The following is a 23,968-nucleotide window of genomic DNA, read 5'->3' on the forward strand; positions in this document are numbered from 1 at the left end:
CAAGCCCTCAGTTTCATCAGTAGCCTCCCATCATCTACCCTGTCAAAAGCCTTGGATTTGTCAATAGTGGTAAAGTCAATTTGGCCCCATGAATCTAAAATACCTGCTAGATCTTGCTAGAATCCTAAAAGTTGTACCTCCTTAGAATAACCTGTCCTAAACACAAACTGCCTTCTATCAAACCAGTTAGTAATTTTGCAAACTGCCGGGCTGAGTGGATCAGAATGTTGAGGCGCTGACCTTCTGACAGGTTCGATCCTGGCTCAATCTGGTGATTTTTGAAGGTGCTCAAATACGTCAGCCTCACGTCAGTAGATTTACTGGCATATTAAAGAACTCCTGCAGAACTAAATTCTGGCACCTCAGTATCTCTGAAAATCGTAAACATAGTTAGTGGGGGCATAAAGCCAATAACATTATTATTTATTATTAATTTTGCAAACCTGTCTAATATAGTCAGAAAGAATGTTTTCCCACAGCTTACATACAACACATGTCAAGCTAACTGGCCTTTAATTATCCTGTTAATGTCTATCACCATTTCATTTGGAAAGTCTCTCATAGTGCATTGACTGTGCTGGTGGCTGCAAGTAGCCTACTCAGTGGCCTCCATGGTATGCCCTAGCCATGCGTCTTGGTAGGTGTTACCAACTGATGAGCCCAACTTAGCACACTGGGGCGAAACGCTGGCAACCAGGAATGAGTTAGCTGGAAAATTTATAATATCCAATAACGGACCAACTATATTGTTATTACAAATTTCCTCATTCGGGACAAATATTTCAGGTTCTTCTTTGGAATCAACATCTGTTTCATCTGTGGCCAGGCAGGCACCAATTTTTGGAAATGAGACAAAGTCTCTCATAGTGCATTGGCACTGCCAGTGGCTCCAAGTAGCCCACGCAGTGTCCTCCACGGTATGCCCTAGCCATGCATCTTGGTAGGTGTGCTATTTACCAACTGATGAGCCTAACTTAGCACACTGGGGTGAAATGCTGGCAACCAGGAATGAGTTAGCTGGAAAATTTACAGTGTCCAATAATGGACCAACTATATTGGTATTATAAATTTACTCATTCGGGAAAAATATTTCAGGTTCCCTATGCGAATCAACATCTATATCATATATAAATTTCTACGGAGAGATGCCACAAGTTCTCAGGAAGCTTGAGAGATAATTTCTAAGGTCTAGCAAAGTCGCTCTGTTATGGTGTGTGTGTGTGTGTGGGGGGGGGGGGGAGGGGGGCTATGAGGACCCCACTGGGCTCTTTTCTTTTTTTCTTTTTTTTTAAGCATAAAAGTGATTACCAGAGTGTATATGGAACTGTTCTGGACCCTCTATTGAAAGACTTCAGTAACAGCATGTTCAACAATGAGCCCTGGGCCTTCAGCAAGATTCCAGCTCATAAGACAAGGATGACTCAACAGTGCTTGCAGCCCAATGTATCAGACTTCATCTTCACTGCCGAATGGCTTTCTGGTAGTCTCAATCTTAATGCCCTGGACTTTAAACTGTGACTTCAAAATGATCTCCAAGAAAAGACACCCTTCACTTGAAAGTTTGAAGCGTACCTTGGTGGCAGCAGTAGTAGACTTCCTGATTGATACCATCTGTTCTACGATACATGACCGGTCAAACAGACAAACAGTATATATTTTGAAGGCTGATAGGTGCAAACTGTGAGTAATGTATTTATATAATACTAGCTGACGTACCCGTGCTTCGCTACGGAATTCTACCTTGTATACAGAATTCTAGGTTAGGTAGTGTAAACGCTGTGAACAAGATTGTATTAAATTGCATAGCTCTTAACGTTACCCTAGAAAAGCGACGGGGAATTCACCAAACGTCTTTTCTCATATGAAAACTGGGTTAGGGCATTTTTATTGTAAAGGCAGGCCAGCTTGCCTACCATCAGTCACAATCATGTTGGAGAGTTTTCATTATAATTCAGACACACTTCACCTACCTTTTTATATCCTCAGAAAGACTGTCTTAGTGGTTTTTCCAACTGAAATGAACATAAGTCATTACAATGACGTCAGAAGAAATGGCGCAATTAAAAGCAACGCTTTCATTTGAAATAGTTGATCAAATGAAAAACCACACATTTTCTCACTTTTAACAAACACTGCCGATCCGACAGTCCAAAGTTCCAGAGCTGGAATGACCAAGCCGCAGACAGCTGTGATCCGTGAACACAAAATGAATGTAAAATTTAATAAAAGTGTAGAGGAAGAAGCTTTTCTTAAGAAATGGCTCTTTTCCAGGTTGAATTTTGAGTTATTTTGGAAGGTTAAGTTCCAGGAGTTCAATCTCAAGATAAGCGAACTCAAAACAGTAGTGATGGCAATAAACAGAGAGGGACGATCAGTGAATATCATGCTAGGAAACCATCCACTAGAAAGTGGGGAAAGCTTTACATTCCTGGGCAATGTAATATCTTAAGATACACTAGCCACAAAGGAGGTGGCAAATAGAGTGCAGAAGAGCTCTCACTTTTATCAGCAAGTACAAACACTTCTCTGGGATCCCAAAGTGCCAACAAAATCAAAGCTGGTGATATTCAATCAGTACTTCATACCAATCTTAACCTATGGTATTGAAACCTGCACCCTCACTAAGAAAGACTCATCAAGGTTGCAGGCATCTGAGATGAAGTTCCTTAGGTCCACAATTCAAATAAACCAAACTGGACAAGTTGAGGAATTATATGGTTAGGAAGGAACCTGGGATTGTTACATCATTGTTAGATCAGATCAGCATGTCCAGAGTGAGGTGGTTTGGGCATGTAATGAGGATGGAGCCAGAAAGGACAGCATATGTTACTGTAACTTGGAGCAACATGTGGCAGGGAAACAGATGGTGGGAAGACCAAGAACCCACTGGAAGGACATCGTAAAGATGGAAATTGCAGATCAGGAAAGGACACTGGAGGACGTCATTACTCATTAACAACAGAACGTATCTCAATAAGACAGACTGGAAGAGGCTCGCCAACAGTTACCGGGAAACTGGAACTGTAAAAGATGATGATGATGATGATGATGATGAGCTTTTTTATAACTTACAAATTCTTCTTTCACTAGTATGATTACTCCTCCTCTACTTTAATTTTTAAAACTTTTTTTTTTTTTTTTTTTTTTTTACAAATTGCCTTACATTGTACCGACACAGATAGGTCTTATGGCGACGATGGGTTAGGAAAGGGCTAGGAGTGGGAAGGAAACAGATGTGGCCTTAATCAAGGTACAGCCCGAGAATTTGTCTGGTGTGAAAATGGGAAGCAATGGAAAACCATCTTCAGGGCTGCCAACAGTGGGATTCAAACCCACTATCTCCCTAATGGAAGCTCACAGCTGCACACCCCTAATCATACGGCCCACTCACTCGTTCCCCCTTTCTCAAATTTGGAATTCAAAAGGAAAAATTGGGACAATTACTCATTTATAGCAAGAGTAATTAGGTATTGTAATAATTTACCAAAGGAGATGTTCAGTAAATTTCCATCTTCTTTGAAATCATTTGAGAAAAGACAAGGTAAATATCGATTTACATTGTTCAAGATGCATCCTCCAAGGTGAAGAAAGCACACTTTCTAGAACTCAAGCAGAGATATGACTGAAATGAGGGAAATTAAAAACAACTGGTGGCAACAAAATGCAAAGGAATTATAAAGCTTGTCAGATGCCAGGGACCTATGGAATTTTTATGCAGAGCAAAAAGAACTATGTCAACCTATTAGCCCTCTTCAGGAACTCTGAAAACTGCTGATAATACTACTGTCTTCACTGATAACCAAGTCAACTTGATGCACTGGAAAGAACACTCCATCTCACTTTTAAACCGTAGTTCTACTGCTGCAGATGAATTTCTCCAAAATGTCCCACAATGTCCACGAATACAAAAAGAGCTCTTCATAGTCTGAAACCAAGAAAGGCTCCTGGACCAAACAATGTAACTCTGGAACTCATCCAAGGTGGAGGCTTACCCCTGAAAACCAGGCTCTTTATCTTGATCCTATTAATAAAGGAAACCCGTAAAATACCTGCTAACATGAAAATTTCCACCACAGACACCACCTTCAAGAAAGGAGATCGAAGCATGTGTGGTAATTATTGTGGCATTTCCTTGCCCACAGAAAATTAGGCAATTTAAGAATTGAATGTATATGGTGAAAATAACCTATGTGCAAAGTAATTTTCTAGATGATTTGCAACCGAGGGTGATTCATTGGTGACAATGCCCACAATGGATATTTCTGGAACAATTTATAGTCCTTGAACACCTGAAATACATTGCTGAAATACATTGGAGTTTAATTCACACTTGAGATGATCGTGTATGTCCCATCATGGATGACACATACCTTTCCCGTGAAGCTTTGTTACTGTGTTCAATGAAAACTCATGCCTTAGCATGGAGTTTCCTAAATGTTACCAAATTGGCCACAGCGGGCTGTCTACGGTAGTACTTTGGGAAGGCATTCTTTCTGATTATATTAGACATGTTTGTGAAATGAATAACTGGTTCGATAGAAGGCAGTTCGGTTTTAGGAAAGGTTATTCCACTGAAGCTCAACTTGTAGGATTCCAGTAAGATATAGCAGATATCTTGGATTCTGGAGGTCAAATGGACTGTATCGCGATTGACCTGTCTAAAGCATTTGATAGGGTGGATCATGGGAGACTACTGGCAAAAATGAGTGCAATTGGACTAGACAAAAGAGTGACTGAATGGGTTGCTATATTTCTAGAAAATAGATCTCAGAGAATTAGAGTAGGTGAAGCTTTATCTGACCCTGTAATAATTAAGAGGGGAATTCCTCAAGGCAGTATTATCGGACCTTTATGTTTTCTTATATATATAAATGATATGAGTAAAGGAGTGGAATCTGAGGTAAGGCTTTATGCGGATGATGTTATTCTCTATAGAGTAATAAATAAGTTACAAGACTGTGAGCAACTGCAACGTGACCTTGAAAATGTTGTGAGATGGACAGCAGGCAATGGTATGTTGATAAACGGGGTTAAAAGTCAGGTTGTGAGTTTCACAAATAGGAAAAGTCCTCTCAGTTTTAATTACTGCATTGATGGGGTGAAAGTTCCTTTTGGGGATCATTGTAGGTATCTGGGTGTTAATATACGGAAAGATCTTCATTGGGGTAATCACATAAATGGGATTGTAAATAAAGGGTACAGATCTCTGCACATGGTTATAAGGGTGTTTAGGGGTCGTAGTAAGGATGTAAAGGAGAGGGCACATAAGTCTCTGGTAAGACCCCAACTAGAGTATGGTTCCAGTGTATGGGACTCTCACCAGGATTACCTGATTCAAGAACTGGAAAAAATCCAAAGAAAAGCAGCTCGATTTGTTCTGGGTGATTTCTGACAAAAGAGTAGCATTACAAAAATGTTGCAATGTTTGGGTTGGGAAGAATTGAGAGAAAGAAGAAGAGCTGCTCGACTAAGTGGTATGTTCCGAGCTGTCAGCGGAGAGATGGCGTGGAATGACATTAGTAGATGAATAAGTTTGAGTGGCGTTTGTAAAAATAGGAAAGATCACAATATGAAGATAAAGTTGGAATTCAAGAGGACAAACTGGGGCAAATATTCATTTATAGGAAGGGGAGTTAGGGATTGGAATAACTTACCAAGGGAGACGTTCAATAAATTTCCAATTTCTTTGAAATCATTTAGGAAAAGGCTAGGAAAGCAACAGATAGGGAATCTGCCACCTGGGCGACTGCCCTAATGCAGATCAGTATTCATTGATTGATACTTATGAGCACAATGTTAATCCTTTATAGCAGCTGCTATTTCTTCATTTCAATAGGGAATGAGTTTACATCAAGGAATCCAGGAGAAAGTGGAATTGACTCCTCTTTCCATAACGGGATAAATTCTTGCTAGAATCCTGTTGAATGGACTCCAAACTGTTTTGGAGAATATACTTCCAGAATCTCGGTGTGTGTTTTTCACATCTAGAAGCACCATCAAAATTATATTTTTGCAAGACAACTACAGAAGAGGTGCAGAGAGCAACAAAAAGCTCTCCTTTTAGAGTTCTATGATTTGAAGGCCTTTCATACTGTGCCTAAAGAAGCTATATAGATGATTTTGAGTTGCTTTGGCTGCCCTGAAATTTTTGTCGAATTAGAGCACTTCATAACGGTACAGGTGGACAGGTTCTGTATCAAAATGATATATCAGAGGAATCCCCAATTAGATCTAATAAGGGTCTTAAGTAAGGCTGTGCCCTATCTCGTACACTTTACAGCCATGCTCCATGAGACATCTTTGGCTAACAACATAGGTGCAGAAATCAGATATCGTTTTGATATCTCCAAACTCCATTCAAAATGACTAACCAAGCTCACCCAGTTAACTGAATTATGGTATGCAGACAACAATGCTTCTCCAGCTCATGCATCTAAGGAGCTGCAACCAAATAATCTGCTGCTTCAAGAATGCATGAATGCATGTGAACAGTTTGGTCTGAACATAAACACTCAAAAATCTAAGGAGCTCACTCAACCTGCCCCTGGAACTATTTCCAAGATCTTAATGTTACCATCAGGTAGCACTCTAGTTAAGGCACTCCAATATATATACACAGTTCAAAAAACTTAGGGGAACATGTTTTTGAACATATGCCATGCTCCACAAAACAATACCTCTCACCCAGGTATATTACCAACTAAACCGTCCGACTCATTGGCTGAACGGTCAGCGTACTGGCCTTCGGTTCAGAGGGTCCCGGGTTCGATTCCCGGCCGGGTCGGGGATTTTAACCTTAATTGGTTAATTCCTACGACACGGGGGCTGGGTGTATGTGTTGTCTTCATCATCATTTCATCCTCATCACGATGTGCAGGTCGCATACGGGAGCCAAATAGAAAGATCTTCATCTGGCGAGCCGAACCCGTACTGGGATATCCCGGCACTAAAAGCCATACGACATTTCATTTCATTTTTACCAACTAAACCTTTATTCTTTACTATTGAAGTATACAAAAGAACATTGATGGATTTGCGTTCATTTTCAGAACACAAATGTAAATGTCCAAATAGGAGCGAATAGTGATAACAGTCCTCCAGGGTAGATTTTTATCACAGTTGGAGAGCTTCAGTATGGTGTATGTCCTCCACGAGCATTTATCATAGCCTGGCACCTATGTGGCATGCTCTGTATAAGTCGACGGAGGTCATTTGCGGTATCAGATCCCATTCTTCAATGAGAGCCTGTTCGAGGTCTTAGAGAGTCTGTAGTGGAACAGTCCGCCCATGCACACTTCTGTGAAGCCTATTCCACACATGCTCAATGGGATTAAGATCAGGACTCATTGCTGGCCATTCCATCTCTTGAATGTCCAGTTCTCGCAAGACAGCTCTGGTGACGCATGCTACATGAGCCCTGCCATTGTCGTGCATGAGTACGAATTCAGGGCCAACACTGTATGCAGCAACCAACACATGCTGTAGCAGTATCTGCTCAATGTACCCCGCATCAGTAAGATTACCACGGACGACGACAAAATCCGTACGGCCATCAATACTGATGCCACCCCACACCATCACAGAACCTTGTCCGAATCAGTCGTCTTCCTGGACAACATTTGGCATGTACTGCTCACCACAGTGTTTCCATACACATTGACGTCCATCACGCTGTGTCAGGAGAAATCTGGACTCGTCTGTGAACAACACAGGTCTCCATTGGCGAAGATGCCAGTTGACATAGGTACGGGCAAACAGAAAGTGAGCTATGTGATGAAGCTGCGTTAAACGGGGCACTCAAACAGAATGTCTGGGTCATAAGGACACTTCTCTTAACCTGTTCCTTACTGTCTGGTCAGACACCGTGACTCCAGTGACCCTCCTGAGGTCTTGTTGCAGTTCTCTGGCAGTTGCTGAATGATGCCGCAACACACAGATGGCCAGATATCGGTCATCCTGTGGGGTTGTCATGCATCTACAGCCTTGTCCAGCCCTCCTTATGAACTTGCCTGTCTCATTGTAGTGATTCCACAAGCGTTGAATAACTGACAGAGAGATATACACATCCACAGCAACACGACAAAAAGTAAATCTTTCCTGGATCAAAGTGACGACCCTTGCAACTTGCCCTCGTTGAGATGTCTCATGGGATGTGCCGGTTTACGTACAATGTGCTCAAATGACCACAGTAGTTTGTGTACCTCACAACGACACACGAACACACTGCTATTCACTTTGTTTTGAGGGGTTATCTGATAGTTTAATGCACGGCTACACCTACAGATGACGTATAACTTCAATTTGACATATCCTGAGTAGCTAAGATCTCAAGGTATGCTGTACAACCATTGGAACCTCATCTACAAAATTAACGTTCACGTACCAGACGTTACAAAACATGTTGCCTTAATTTTTTTTGAACTGTGTATTACCTTAAAATGCTTGCAGAAGAGAGATAAGTTCATTATGAATGCTAGGGTCCCACCAATCCACCCCAAAATGTACAGTTACTTTTATAACCTAATGAAATATTTCACGTTCCATTGTCCATTAGTTGACCAGCTATTATCACTACCGTCAGCTGACATGACATAATTCCTGGGATTCAAAACTCTCAGCTTCCGTTACCAACCTGTGTAGAATTAAAACACAAGTAAAGGCTCTTTTAGAGAACAACAGTTCCTTTGGGTCTGCACTCCCTTTGAAAGGCTTTTTGCTATGGCCATGTGACATACTGCCTGCACGGCAAGAGGAAAGGTCGTTTAGTAGCTGTAATCTATCTTTGCTAATCCACGCCAATCTCTGCCATGAGAACAGTGACACCTTCAGGGCAACATTCCCTTCGAGAGTGCAGCACACAGTGTCCACACAACCAGAAAAAATATTGACAAGAATGCACACATACACACATGTAAAAAGAAGCATAATGAAAGGAATACAGTATTTAACATATGGCCAAAGCCATTGTCGAACTAAACCTTCCTTTCCCCCACAATGGTTTAATAACAGTTGGTAGCACCTAAAGATGCTCCTATCAGCACTCCCGTGAACTAACAACTAATTGTATTGTCACTCTCATCAAGGGAGAACAAAAAAGCATCATGCTCCGCCGCATCACCATCTGTTTATAGAATTCTCATTGTCACATAAATTCAATATTGCACTAAGCATTCAATATTAAACATTTTCATAAAAAAATAATATAAAGAAAAATTCTTCACCAATTTTTGGAAATGAGACAAAGTCTCTCATAATGCATTGGCACTGCCAGTGGTTCCAAGTAGCCTACGCAGTGGCCTCCACGGTATGCCCTAGTCATGCGTCTTGGTAGGTGTGCTATTTACCAACTGATGAGCCCAACTTAACACACTGGAGCGAAACGCTGGCAACCAGGAATGAGTTAGCTGGAAAATTTATAATGTCCAATAACGGACCAACTATATTGGTATTATAAATTTACTCATTCGGGACAAATATTTCAGATTTCCTATGGTAATCAACATCTAGATCATGTGATGGACAGCAGGCACCAAATTTTGGAAATGAGACAAAGTCTCTCATAGTGCATTGGCACTGCCGGTGGCTCCAAGTAGCCCACGTAGTGGCCTCCATGATACGCCCTAGCCATGCATCTCGATAGGTGTGCTATTTACCAACTGATGAGCCCAACTTAGCACACTGGGGCGAAACCAGGAATGAGTTAACTGGAAAATTTATAATGTCCAATAACAGACCAACTATACTGGTATGATATTTATATAAACAAATTGATTGATGGAAAATAATATGAGTTACCAATACTACAGACGACCATCTTACAATACCTTGTATTTCTATCAGACCACTGGTCTTCAACCTAAACCATAAAACCTAGTGTGCTCTCAACAGGATCAGAACAAATTGCAGCTGTTGTGCAGACTCCTTGTGCAAATGGGGTAAAATATCTTTAGCCAGTTGTGATTGTAGTCCCGAGAAACAAACAATTCAACACATAGTTCAGGAATGTCCACTGCGAGTCTTGTCTGGTGACCCAGCTGAATTCCTTAGAAGTGACTTCCAGATCAATAGAATGTGTGCAGTCTATATGTTACAATCCTTTGTATATTATTTTAAACCTATGTAAAGTATTTATTAAGTTATACCTATTTGATTGTTGTAAACGTTATCTATGTAAATATGTTTGCTTGTGGTGTGAAACAACCATATGATGAATGAATGAATGAATGAATGAATAAATGAATGAATGAATGAATGAATTAATTAATTAATTAATTACTTTTAAAAAAACTACTACTTTCAATTCAGTATTAAGCAGTAATACCTACCTCAGCTTTCTTCATTATATCCTTTGTACTTGACTGATATTTGCAAAGTCCTTCTTCAGTATGAAGTATCTTCCTGTCTAATATATTATGCATGTTTACATTCTTCTCATATATTTCCTGGACTAAGTAAATAGAATAGCATGAATTTTCAGTAACATTAATAAGGCAAGATTGAAAAATACTAAACATAATTTCAAATACATTTCTACAATTGTTTCATTAACTCTAGAAGGTAACATGTCAAGGATGATGTTGAGGGAGTGATACTACATTCAGGGATCTGACTGACTTTGCTCTTAACAGAACTAAGCAAACTAATCCCATTCACTGGTAGAAAATGGACAGGGTTTTTTTTGTGAGTAGGGTTCAGAGGTTCCAGCACATCTATCAATTCTCCTAGTAAATCACCATGGAAGTACAAAATATGGGAAGTGATGTGCAAAGTGACCTGGCTAGTAGCCAGCACCACAAACTTTTCGGGCTTGGAGGTGTGAAATGTGTTACCGACCAAAGAGAGGTGGGAACCAGGCCTCACCTGGCCAACAAACACAAGTGCAATCAGTGAGTTTTGTTCTAAGCAGGAAAACTGAAAAATGCCACCCTGGAAATAGAAAGGATGAAACTCGATATCCTGTGTATATGCTAGATGTGTATAGAATGGAAGGAGCAATGATGTTTTACTTGGGTAGCTCTGAAGTGGGTCTCAATCATCGAAACAATGTATCTATCCTAGTGTCTCAGCACTTGGTTAAGAACAGTTCTTTATACTGTACTCAGATTGCTGTGTACTCATACAACTAAAAGGACACCACAACAACATCAATTTAATCCATGTTAATGCTACAACTGCCTGGAGGAATTCTATGAGCAAATAAACAAACTAATGGGAGCCCTGATAGACCATGACATAAATATACCCTTCAGCAGGGAGCTCAGTACACTCCAGCTCACTCCCAGGTGGGAGTGCCCGCCTGCTGGCCATGATCGTTAAGGCGTTGAAGTCTAAATGGTCTGACACCATGGTTAGCTGGTTCGAGTCCTGTTGGTCAAAAAATTTTCACCATCAGAATGTTAGCTGGCAGGGTAGGAGAGGTGATGGTATATAATTTCCAATCACTAGATTGCATGCCAAAAGCCTGGATTAAATTCCAAACCTCTCCACAGTGCTCATATGGAGTGAGGGCATGTGATGCTATTGATGGTGATTCGTCCATCAGATTAAGCAAACTCCTTGGTGCTATTTGACAGGATTAGGCTATGTGCCGGCACCAAGTTTCACCCTATCTTTTCCTACTATCATATATCACGTCATTCATTTCACCTCATTATCTCCTCTGATGAGACTGACATCAGGAAGGGCATCCAGTTACAAAAACCTGCCACAACAGATTCATCTCACCTCAGACTCGTCCGTCTCGTTGGCTGAATGGTCAGCGTACTGGCCTTCGGTTCAGAGGGTCCCGGGTTTGATTCCCAGTTGGGTCGGGGATTTTCACCTTCATTGGTTAATTTCAATGGCCCGGGGGCTGGGTGTTTGTGCTGTCCCCAACATCCCTCCAACTCACACATCACACATAACACTATCCTCCACCACATTAACTCGCAGTTACCTACACATGGCAGATGCCGCCCACCCTCATCGGAGGGTCTGCCTTAAAAAGGCTGCACTCGGCTAGAAATAGCCACACAAAATTAATTACCTCAGACTCGACGCTGTAGAGAAAAGGGACAAGTGTTGGACAAACAAACAAGGTATGAAAATCAGTGTGGAGAAGAGCAAAACATTGCAATTCTTAATTCATGCCCTCCTACTCTTCTAAATGTTTCTTGTGCTTTCATTAATTCAGTCTTTTTCTTTATGCATTCTTCATTGTACCACACATTATTTCTTTGTATTCTTATCCCCTGCACAAGCATCTTATGTCCTGCTATCAATACTGTATTTTCTCTTAGCTTTATTGCCTTACCTACTTGGTTATTTTTAATCACAAGACGTATTTCTGTCTTAATAATTTCAAAATATCTCCCTTCAAAATATTCCTTGAATTCTAAGGTAAGGTCTTCTCTCCAACTAAACTTGAGCACTAATCTGTCTCTAATATTCCTGTGATAAAAAGCCACACTATTCTCCTCCTTAATTAATAAATTTATAATTATGGGTACGTAATAAGATTCTCCCCATCCTTTAACATTTATCCACTTGATGAGTGATAAGGCATCCTTTGTGTTCATTACAACATTTACCATTAATAAGTCCCGTCTCTATAAAGGCATTGTTATCTATTCTATTCTAATCTTTTTTAGAAATGTTGCAAGAAAAGTCCTATGCTATGTAAATATAGTAATGCTGGTGGAAAAAGTGTGATGAAAATATTTTTTAAACAACTGTGTTCATATTTAAACTGCAACATCACAAAAATGATCATATTCATTACTACTTTACCTGTCTTGTTCTCTTCTTTGTAAGTGTTAAGCTTTGATTTGGCCAATAAAACTGCTCTTGCAACTTGCACATGTTTATTGCAGGCTTCTTGAAGCACTTCAGTGACTTCTCTGGTGTTTTCCTTCATCTCAGAGTAAATGCTCATTTTCACTCAATATTATTCAATATTCATGAACTGTAAAGGAATGTAAATAATTAACTTATTATAAAATATTTGCAGTATTCTGTTGACAAATGAAGAAATGGAAAGGAAATCAAGTCATATATAGAGAAACAGGAATATGAAAAGGTAGGATAAACCAGTCAGTTCAGGAGAACCCTGCCTCCGTATGTGACAGTAGCCAATACTGCCTGCGACTGTCTGACTGAGGGTTGGGCGGCCAGCACCAAACGCGAGAAACTAAGGGAGAACCAATGGCTAAGGCGTTCTCCCTTAGGAGGCTTGGTGAAGCCTTTGTGTAGAAAATGACACACAAATTCACCAAAATGCTGCTGCATTTGCAAATGTGGCAGGGGACTGTCAAAGGCTAAGGGAGATTATCCCGACAGAAAACCTACAGCAGGCATGTCAAACAGTGCCCGCATTGAGTCATCGCACAGCCTGGAAATGACCTCGCACATGTGCGGGCAGACCTTTCCTCTAGGAGACATAACTAACAGTACATTTGCTCACAGCAAGTATGAGTAAACAAGATCTGTTCGTACCAAGTGAAATAAAAGGACAATGCTAGATGAGAGTGATGAGAAGAAACATTGCAGTAGATTTGAACCGGAAAGGTCGCACTGTTTCCTAAGTCGTGAAATGAAGGAGAAGCTTAGTGCTTAGTGTGTAAAAGGCATGTCATCAGCTAAACGTTTAATGCAAAGCGTCATTATGAGCAGTATCATACACATCAGTACAGGATAGGAAGTTTCAGGACCTTGATGTTGTGAAAGAAGAGTTGCAGCTCTTGTCTGTACTGTTTAGTGTTCAACCAGAATTTACAACAGGAACTTAGAGTTGGTACTTGGACAAAAGTTCTCCAAACATCACACAAGTTGGCAATTCACCATCCTCTCAAAATAGTTTACACAGACAGTTAGTAAGAGAAATAGGTCTGTAACTTCCTGTATACTTAGGATTTTTATCAGGCTTGAGGAGAGGAATTACTATACCACTGTGGCAAAAACTCACCCCCTGTCCAGATTCGGTTGAACCCCCCAAGAAGACATAGGACGCTTTTAAGATCTGGTTATGGATATTATCTCGTCTGGGGGCTCTGTCTTTGCAAAGTGCCAAGGCACTTGGATTTCCCATTCTGGTAAAGTGCACATTATAGTCCTCTGAAGCTTGAGTGGTAAAACTGAGATGATGACGTTCTGCCTCCCGCTTCAGAGCCAGGAAATCACGATAGTAATTCCTGGAACAAGACAGATCTGCAAAATGACTTGCTAGATAGCAAGCATGGGTGGATCAGTGACTATACTGCCTGCAGTGGAAATTCCCAGTACTGAGGACGATCCCTGTACACCCAAAATATGTTGAAGTTTAGTCCACGCTTGAGATGACGGTGTATGTGATGTCATAGATGACACGTATCTTTCCCATGATTTTTTTTTACTCTGTCAAATAAGAACTCGCACCTTAGTGCAAAGTTTTAAAGATGTTACCAAGTTACCAGTAGGAGGCCTACAATAGCATTTATGAGCGCGACGCTGTTCTTTTTAGCTGCTGCAATTTCTTCGTTCCACCAAGAACAAGTTTTCATTGAGGAGTCACAGAAAAGGATGGAATGGACTTCTCAGCACCCACAAGAATCACTTGTGTAATATAAGTTATATTCTCGTCTATGCTCCGGCTTTTTGCATTGTTAAGGGCAGCTAACGGTGTGAACTTTGGCAAATTAGCATGCTTAAGAATCCTTCGGTGAGGAGCCTCGATAATAGGGAAATGGTCACTGTCACAGAGGTCATCGTGTGCATTCCACCGAAGCAGGGGTGGTAGTGGTGATTGTTTTAAGAGGAAGTACAACTAGGCAACCATCCTCTATATAACACTAATCAGAGTGAAAAAATGGAATAGATCCAACACTTTGAAAAATGAAGTTATCAGCCAAAGAAAGACAAAGGCAACAAAGGGCGTGAAAATTAAAGTCTCCCTAGCCTTTGAATGCTCTAATAGCATCGGGGTAGGAAAAGAACAAGACTTGACCTAGGAGGTCGAATAGGATAGATGAAAGTGAGGAGCCTGGAACAAGTATATGGCAGCAATGCCAGGACTCAGCTAATAGCACCGTGATCGCCAACCCAAGCTCCCAAGTTGAGAGGATCTGGGGCCCCTTTTAGTTGCCTCTTACAACAGGCAGGGGTCACAGTGGGTGTTGTTCTAGCACCCCCACTCACAGAGGGAACAGAAACCTCAAAGCAAAGTTCTGTGTGTAATGTTCATTTTCATGACAAGTACCGTAAATATGGAAATAACAGCAAAGAGACGGAACTTACACAACTGAGATGGCTGTCATGGATCATAAGGATGAGGAACAGGATAAAATTTAATGACCAGCTTCTGGTGAGGATGAGTACCGAGAATGAATCCACAGTAATAGTGTGTATACAATCATCTTATCTATGCAGTGGGAGTAGAAGTGGTACGGGAATATAAGTTTGTGCAGTGTATTAATATCTTGGAAATTTTCATCAACACTTTCACTGGGATTGATCTTAAAGAAAGGTTATTTAGATTTAGCAAAAAGCGGCTTGAGGGTTAACCTACAGAAGATGGAGTTTATCACTAACATAAAGCAAGCTCCTTCTACAACCCCACTAAGAAACTACACCATAAGTAAAGTTCCTGCAGTCAAGTACTTAGGAGAATGGATCTCAGCAAGCGAGAGCAAAAGCTTGGCCACAGACACCAGGTGCACCAAGTTAGAGAGGGCCTTTCACTCCTGTAAAAGCATCTACACCACCAGGTATCTCTACAAGAACCTAAAACTGAAGCACTATAACTCAGTAGTAAGACCCTGTGTACTCTACGCCTCTGTTTGCCTCTTGATGAATCGAAAGGGCCCACTCAGGAAACTAGAAACTAGAACGAGAAGCTTCTTGTTTCCCTTTGTGTCTGTCCCTCTGTAACTTCTGTTTCGGTTTCCAACTCCTGACAATCATCTACTGAATCTCTAAATTCCCTACTAAAGAGGTTTGCTTTCTCAGTATCTGTTAAATAGTTCATCTAACTGGGAGCGGGAGAGAAGGCTATTAATCTTCTTCATGTAATAAGGTATTTATGTATCATGGATAAATGGCCATACACAATTAAATAATCCCCCGCTCTTCGCTCTACTTACATAACATCCGGTCAGCACTTACTGTTTAAATTAGCATTTAATGGCTTTTTCAGTATGTAACGTCTAATAGATACTCTCCATTTCAATTCCGCACTTTATTCAATCATTTACTTGCATTTATCCATGTAACATCTAACCTAATACCATCGGGGTCGGAAACAAACAAATCAGCTGAGGGCCCCATGGACGCCACCCATGCTCCCAAGTTAAGAGTCCCTGGGGCCTCTTTTAGTCGCCTCTACGACAGGCCGGTGATACTGCGAGTGTTATTCTACTTCACCCACCCGCAGGGGAGGGACTCAGCTGAGGGCCTAATTGTCGCCAACCCACGCTCCTAAGATGAGAGCCTCTGGTTCCCCCTTTTAGTCACCTCTTACAACAGCCAGGGGATACCGTGGGTGTTATTACACCAAGCCCATCCACAGGGGAGGGACTCAGCTAAGGGTCCCATGGCTGCCAACCCATGATCCTAAGTTAAGAGCCCCTGAGGCCCCTTTTAGTCACCTCTTATGACAGGCAGGGGATACCGTGGGTGTTATTCACTGCCTCTCCCATAGGGGGTGGAAAATAGAAGACATCCAAAACTTCCAAAAAGTAAGGTACCAGCAAAAGGAAGGGTATGGGGGCCGACGACCTTGGTGTTAGGCCCCTTTAAATAACAAACGTCATCAACATCAGAAAGGGAAGGGCCACGAATGGTATGAAAATTAAAAACTCCCAGGACTCGCCAACCTATACCGTCCAAGTCGGAAAACAACTAGCGTTGACCAAAGGAGGTTGCATACGAAAGATGAAGCAAAGGTGCGTGAATCAAATGGAAGCAATGACAGACTCAACTAGGATACAGTACCCATGGCTGCCAACATACGCTCCCAAGATGAAAGCCCTTGGGTCCCCTTTTAGTTGCCTTTTACAGAGGAAGAGGAAGATGAGTGAATGGAAACAATGTTAAACAATGATGGGATCCTGTGGTCACCACTTGATGCTCGTAAGTTTTGATCCCTTGTTCGGTGGCGATTGTTTGTTATTAAGGGGCAAAACAACATTAAAATTGAAGCCTATCGACATTGTATGATGGGGAAGGAAGAAGTCCAACCCATCAAAGAATCCGTTACTGGTAAAGAAATGAGAGGTGTGAAAGAGAAAGGCCCCTATAAACATACAAAGCTAATACTATCATTTCAGAAAAGAAAAGTTATGCAGTGGTGGAGTGATTATTCTTTCTGGGGGAAGTAAAGTTTGGCAATCCTACTCTATTAATACTAATGAGAAGGAAATGAGAGGTGTGAAAGAGAAAGGCCCCTATAAACATACAAAGCTAATACTATCATTTCAGAAAAGAAAAGTTATGCAGTGGTGGAGTGATTATTCTTTCTGGGGGAAGTAAAGTTTGGCAATCCTACTCTATTAATACTAATGAGAAGGAAAATGTAAGAGGTTCAACACCTAAAAACGTGGGGGTTGGTAAAAGAACGAGTGTTGACTAAGGTAGTAGTGATGGTGATTATTGTTTTAAGAGGAAGTACAGCTGAGCAACCATCCTTTGAAAAATGGAAGTATCAGCTAAAGAAAGACAAGGGCCACAGAGGGCATGAAATGAAAGTCTCCTTATGCCTTGAATGCTACAATATCGTCGGGATCGGAAAAGAACAAGAGTTGACCAAAAGAAGTCGGACATGAAAGGTGTAAGTTAGGAGTGTAGCACAAGTGGAAGCAATGCCAACACTCAGCTAAGTGCCTGTGGTCGCCAATCCACGGTGCCCATTTAGTCGCGTCTTAAGACAGTCAGGGGGTACCGTGGGCGTTATTCTACTGCCCAGATCCATAGGAGGGAAGGTGGTAACAAAGGGGACATTAGATGTCACGCACAAATGAAAGAAATACAAACTATGATGCCCTACAGTAATTGCCCAGCAACGAAAAATGCCTTCCTTGACAGGCGTATGTGAGACAATAATTGTAGTTTACGTAACAAATACCAAGGTTGAGCACATTCGTATGATGTTCGTTCTTAGAATTTAAAATTATATTCCTTAGTCTTGATGCACACCCTTAAGTGTGCTGCTCAATAGCGCCGTCGTTTCAAACTTAAATTAATTCCTTTTTCTGTGAATGTAAGCGGTAACAATCTTAATGCAGTCTACACATAAAAAGCTATAGGAATCGTTTGAAAAAATTACTTGGTCAATACAAACGGTCTAAGTATTAATTACAGAAAACAGTCCAAATGACATTTAGAAGAGGTGGGAAACTCCCAGCTGCAGAGAATAAAGATCTTGCCAGGGTCAATTCCTACAAGTACTTAGGCATGACTTTACAAACGGAAAAAAGCTTCACCAAACACATCAGAGACAAAGCAGTCGCAGCAACGAGTGGCATCAAGGTTCTTCGACAATTATTTATAGAGACAGCAATAGCCCTATTCCACATCAAGATCTACCCCCTTCATGACATTCGCATTAGAGACTATCTGGGAATACCTAAACGAAGGACAAACGAGTGAAAGCCACGTGTCTCAAGAAAGCTCTCTGCCTGGCAAAGAACGCTCCTTCGAGGTTAACTTATAAGTTGACAAGACAACTCTTCTATACAGAAGATCTACGATTAAAATTATCATTGCCTTCCACGTCACAATACCAACCCTTACTTCAAGAGTTAAAAAAAAAAAAGTACCGAAAAAAAAAAAAGCCAAAATTTGGATAGATTTCTACCGAACAGACGCCATGACGACGCCAGAATGGAAAAATTCTGGCTAATGACCTGCGACACACCATGACACGCTTTGCGATCCATGGATTTCACTACAAAATATGCAATAGAAAATACTTCCACGAACCAGATGGAAAGTGTGTTTGTGAACTGGGTACAAGAATTTGCCAACGGTATCACGCAAAGCTGTGCTCCAAAAGAACAGTAGGTCTTAATTGAACTATGCAATTAAGATCATTTATTTTTCCTATATGCACATTGTGTGCTATCCTCCTATAATAATCAAACGCAGAATAAAACGTTCTTTCAGCATATGCGAAGAGGATAGTTGGACAAGCACCTCCTCTCTAGGTGCTGGTAGGACCAAGGTCAAGTAAGATGCACCAGTGGGAACGGCAACATCAGGGTAAGTACGGTACACTGAAGAAAATGGAAATTGCAACACCCAGAAGGAGTGGTGCTACATTGCTGCAATTGAACATGCAGGACAAGAGTTTGGCTATGATTCAATGATTACACTTTCAGGCCCCTCTGACCGCAAGTTTGGACAACAATCAATAAAGGATGTGCCCACCACGAGCTGCAATACATCGATGAATTCGTCAAGGCATGGAGTCAATAAGGCCCTGGATCGCTTCCTGAGGAATTGTGGCCCATGCTTGCTGCACTGCATGGGTCAGTTGTTCCAGAGATGTGGGTGACTGAGGACGGTTGGCCAGTTGTCGACCCATCATGTCCCACAAATGCTCAATAGGACTGAGGTCCGGGGATCTGGCGGGCCATTCTAAGATTGTGATGTCGTGGAGAGCTTCTCTGGAGATGCGTGCAATGTGAACCCGGGCATTGTCCTGCTGAAAGATCCCATTAGCAATGTTCGCCATCATAGGGACACCCACTGGATTGAGTACCCTATCAGCGTACTGTCGAGCAGTCACAGTACCCTCAACAAGCACTAATTGTGATTTCACATTAAAGCCAATAGCTCCCCAGACCATAATGCTTGGTGTTGGCCCTGCGTGCATCTCGACAATAAGATCTGGGCGGCCCCTCTCCTCGGTACGTCGGCGCACACGATTCCGGCGATCACTGTGGGCAAGACAGAAGCGCGATTCATCACTAAAGACGACCCTATGCCATTCGTCAATCCACGTCGATATTTCTCGACACCAGACCAGCCTCACACGTCGCTGTTGTGCGGTCAATGGAACACCTGCAGGGACACGGGCTTGTAAGCCAGCTGCATGCAGGCGGTTACCAACTGTTTGTTGTGTAACGTGGGGTGCCACAGCTGCTCGAATTTGCGCTGCTGTTGCATGGGCTTCCATCCGGGCCATCCGAATGATGCGGCGTTTCTATCTCACAATTGTCTGTCGCGCTGGGCCTGTGCCAGGTCTACGAGTGTGGGTACCTTCATTTGACCACTGCTGCCATACACGTTGTACCGTAAATGCCTGTCGGCCAACACGTGCAACGACAGTCCTTAGCGATAATCCAGCCCGACACAACCCAATTATCCGAGCCCTCTCAAAAGGTGACAGTTGTTGATAGTGTGCTCTTATCTGTCGTCGAGGCATGTTTGACGCAGAACACTTCACTGCACAGACTGCAAGTCAACTACGCTACACCAGAGTCCGTATACTGGAGTTGATTCCTCCGCGACCAATCACGTGAGGAGACCTGTAGCAACAATCCAATGGGTCCGAAACTTTGATCGTTTACATACCTACATGGCATCGTTTCGTATCTCGAAAATCAACAAAAACGACCAATGCCTTGATGGTGTTGAAATTTCCATTGTCTTAAGTGTAATGTGCTATATAAATAATGAATTAATTGAATCACATATTTCTTCTACTTCGTGGTCATTTATTAAGTATTGTATTCCGATCATTTGTAGTTCTGAGTAGGCAGTTAAAGTATCCCTAATTTATTTTTCAAAACCTCGATCTTTCAGTATTTATGAGCGGTTAGCTAATAATCAAGCTCCTACATCCCAATAATTGCAATTCAAGTCCCTGGCTTAGTTTAGACAGAAATACTTTTGAGAAATTATTGTGGACAACTTCATATTTTTCAGCATTTAAGGACACTTTCATTCCCCATCCCGCGGAGTAGAGAAAATGATAGTAATCCACCATCACTAATAATCACATAACCCCATTTCAGTTGAGAAATGTAGTGTACATACTGTATATTGCATTAAATAAAAAACTGCAAATACGTCTTGCGAAATTTCTATCGGAGCATGAGAGATACTTTTCATTGGAATTTTAAATCAAATGAACTCAGGCGAGGCATGCAATATTGAGCCCAAAAGAGATGAGTTAATTGACACAGTAATTACTAAAGAGGAAATAATGAGGGTAAGACAACAGACCAAGATTTAAAAAAGCGGCAGTCCGGATGGAATTTTTCCGGAACACCTGAAAGAATCTGCAGATATCCTGATAGACCAATGGGTGTCCCTCTTAAACAAATGTTTTCAAACAGGGGATACACCAGAAAAATAGATGACAGCAACCATGAAAATTCTTTACAAAGGGAAAGGTTCGTTCGACAACAGAGACTCCTACAGAGGAATTATGCTGGAGTATGTCCTTTTGAAGGTATTCACATGTATCATTAACGAAAGGCTTAATATACTAATTGGTCTTTAGCAACCACACTCCCAGTTTGGTTTTAGGAAACAGAGGAGCGCAATACAGGTCGTGAAACTTCTAATGCAGGATATAGAAGAAGCATTACGACATCCCAAGGGAAAGTACTGTGCAGTATTCGTAGATTACAGAAAAACATTTGACCTAGTGAACAGAAGAGAGCTAATGGAAAAATGGGAGACATTGTAGGGGAAAGCCACCCACTCACCTTGATAATACAAAACATCATGAGATATAATTACCTTGAAATTAGTAACAACGATATAAGATCAAGGAAAATAAGGAAAACCAACGTTGTAACGCAGGGTGATCCTATCAGTCCTACTCTGTTTAATCAAATACAGTAGAGACAATACGCAACACTCAGCGAGATATCGAGGGACAGCTATTAAAGCACACTTTAGAAGATTGACCTGAGAACTTCTGATTCTGTCGTAAAAGCACGTGTATTTGTGCGTTAAGTTTTTGGTGTTATTTATGCGTTTTCAGTGAGTTGACATAATTAAATGGTAGCGTGTGTCATTCCTTGATATCTCCTCTTAACATGAGGGGAAAGGTACGTGCTGTGTTTGCCTGCAGTAACTATGAAGTAGAGAAGAATGCGCGGTCTTTCTTCCGTTTCCCTAGTGACAAGAAAATGTAAGTAATATCGTGTTTGCATATATATTCTTCCAGTGACAAAGAGATTTTTATAGTACTTCATGATCTTTTGACCTGCTCGACCCATATTTTAACTAGCTTAAAATATAACACGCATATTTTATTGTAGAGTGCAGCAGTTAAACTTCAACACCGATGTGTTGTTGTAGGTGTGATCTGTGAGTTTGATTTAATTCAGGAAAATGCATATGCGTATGAGTGTGGCTGGTTGTGTTCCAAGTTACCCCATTTGGAAAGTCGTAATGCGTTGTCAAGCACTCAAGAAAATAAGGGTGATTTAAGAAATGTACATATTTTGTTGAAAAAATATTATGATGCAAATTTGCTTTACACGAATGTAATGGCAAGTATTGCTTATAGGGAAAGTTTGAATGTTTTTGAGGCCAAATTTATAGATTTTCTTTCTGTTAGCAGGCTTCAAGTTAAAAGGAAAATTGTCCAGCTCATAAATGTAAATTCATTGAATCATGTATGTAAGGAATGTGCCGATATTTTTGTTGACAAGTGTTTTCATATGATAATACAATGCTTTTAAATGAGAAAAAGGAAAAATCTAGCCGTGAACGTTCAGGCAGGAATTCTAAAGATAAGAGTTTCATTGTTGTTTCCGTATTGAACTGAGATCACAGAGATGAGTTATGTATAAGGTTCAACCTATTCAATACTAATTACGTGTTGTATTGATGTTATACAGAATATTTATTTAACATGGGACCGGTTTCGACATTTAAATGTCGGCTTTCACCATTGTATTTTATTTCATCCAACTGATCATGCAGTGATATGGGACACGTCAATAATCATATTTACAACAACAAAGGATAACACAGTAATATACATGCCATGAGAAATAAAGAGAAATATACAATGTGGTAAACAGGCACAGATTTAGAAAAGGCGATACATAAGTTAATTTTCAAGAGCTAAGTATTCTTCTATAGAATAAAAACAACGGTTAGAAACAAATTTGAATAACTCGTTCTTAAATTTTGAACATGGATTTATATGCTTAATGTAGTACATTAAATAAATGTACTCCTGCATAACTCAAACTTAATTCATATAGCTTAGTTTTGTATGGTTCTATGAGCAGACTGTGTCTGTTTCTAGGATTATGCCTATGCACATTGGAGTTTATGGTGAAACTGTTTACATTCTCCTTCATAAGTGTATGGAAGATATAAAGGCTAGGCATTGGTAAAATAAAATAAAGTTTAAAGTATTTCTTGCAGCTTGTCCTCCTGCCGATACAGACCATTCCTCTAATTATGTTCTTTTGTAACTTAAAGATGACTTTTCTGTATCGTGAATTCCCCCAATAAATTATTCCATAGATTAGTATGGGATGCACATATGCAAAATACATTATTCGGCAAGCCTCTAAATTAAAACTATTTTTTAAAGATATTATCATGAAATAAATTCTACTAAGCTTTTTTCCTATAAACTCTGTATGTCTTTCCCAGGTTAATGATTCATCCATCCACAAGCCAAGAAACTTTGTTGATGATGAGTACTCAACTATGGCCTCTCCAAGTGATATTGAACTAATTTCCATATTTACATTAATCTTATGATGAAATTTAATCACAGAAGTTTTCTGTTTACTTAAAATTAATTTATTATCTTCAAGCCAGCTCAGGATATAACTCACTATATTGCCTGCCTTTAATTCTAACCCTTCAGAACTTTCATCAGCTACAAAACAGTAATATCATCTCTAAACAAAGTTAATTGCACTCCTTGAATATCATCGACAATTTGGACGATATCATCAATAAACACCAAAAGTAATAATGGTCCTAAAATTGATCCCTGTGGAACACCATGATATATGTTTTTGGCACA

The 23,968-nt window shown here is 40.7% G+C and overlaps 1 protein-coding gene across 14 annotated transcripts in view; it reads right to left on the reverse strand.

Moving 5' to 3' along the window:
• LOC136872684 (rho-associated protein kinase 1) overlaps positions 1 to 21,706 on the reverse strand; it is a 94,364-nt gene extending 72,658 nt beyond the window's left edge. Inside the window, exons 1-3 of one of the 14 annotated variants that reach the window (XM_067146507.2) lie at positions 21,669 to 21,706; positions 12,769 to 12,943; positions 10,326 to 10,442 (exon numbers count right to left, since the gene is read on the reverse strand). In XM_067146507.2, coding sequence (XP_067002608.1) covers positions 10,326 to 10,442; positions 12,769 to 12,840 — 189 coding nt within the window. In that variant the 5' untranslated portion in view covers positions 12,841 to 12,943; positions 21,669 to 21,706. The other 13 variants (XM_067146501.2, XM_067146506.2, XM_067146497.2 and 10 more) reach the window with 13 other exon arrangements.
• Positions 21,707 to 23,968: the final 2,262 nt, after the last annotated feature.

This window comes from Anabrus simplex, chromosome 4 (genome assembly GCF_040414725.1).
Source record: "Anabrus simplex isolate iqAnaSimp1 chromosome 4, ASM4041472v1, whole genome shotgun sequence".
In the NCBI taxonomy this organism is placed as follows: domain Eukaryota; kingdom Metazoa; phylum Arthropoda; class Insecta; order Orthoptera; family Tettigoniidae; genus Anabrus; species Anabrus simplex.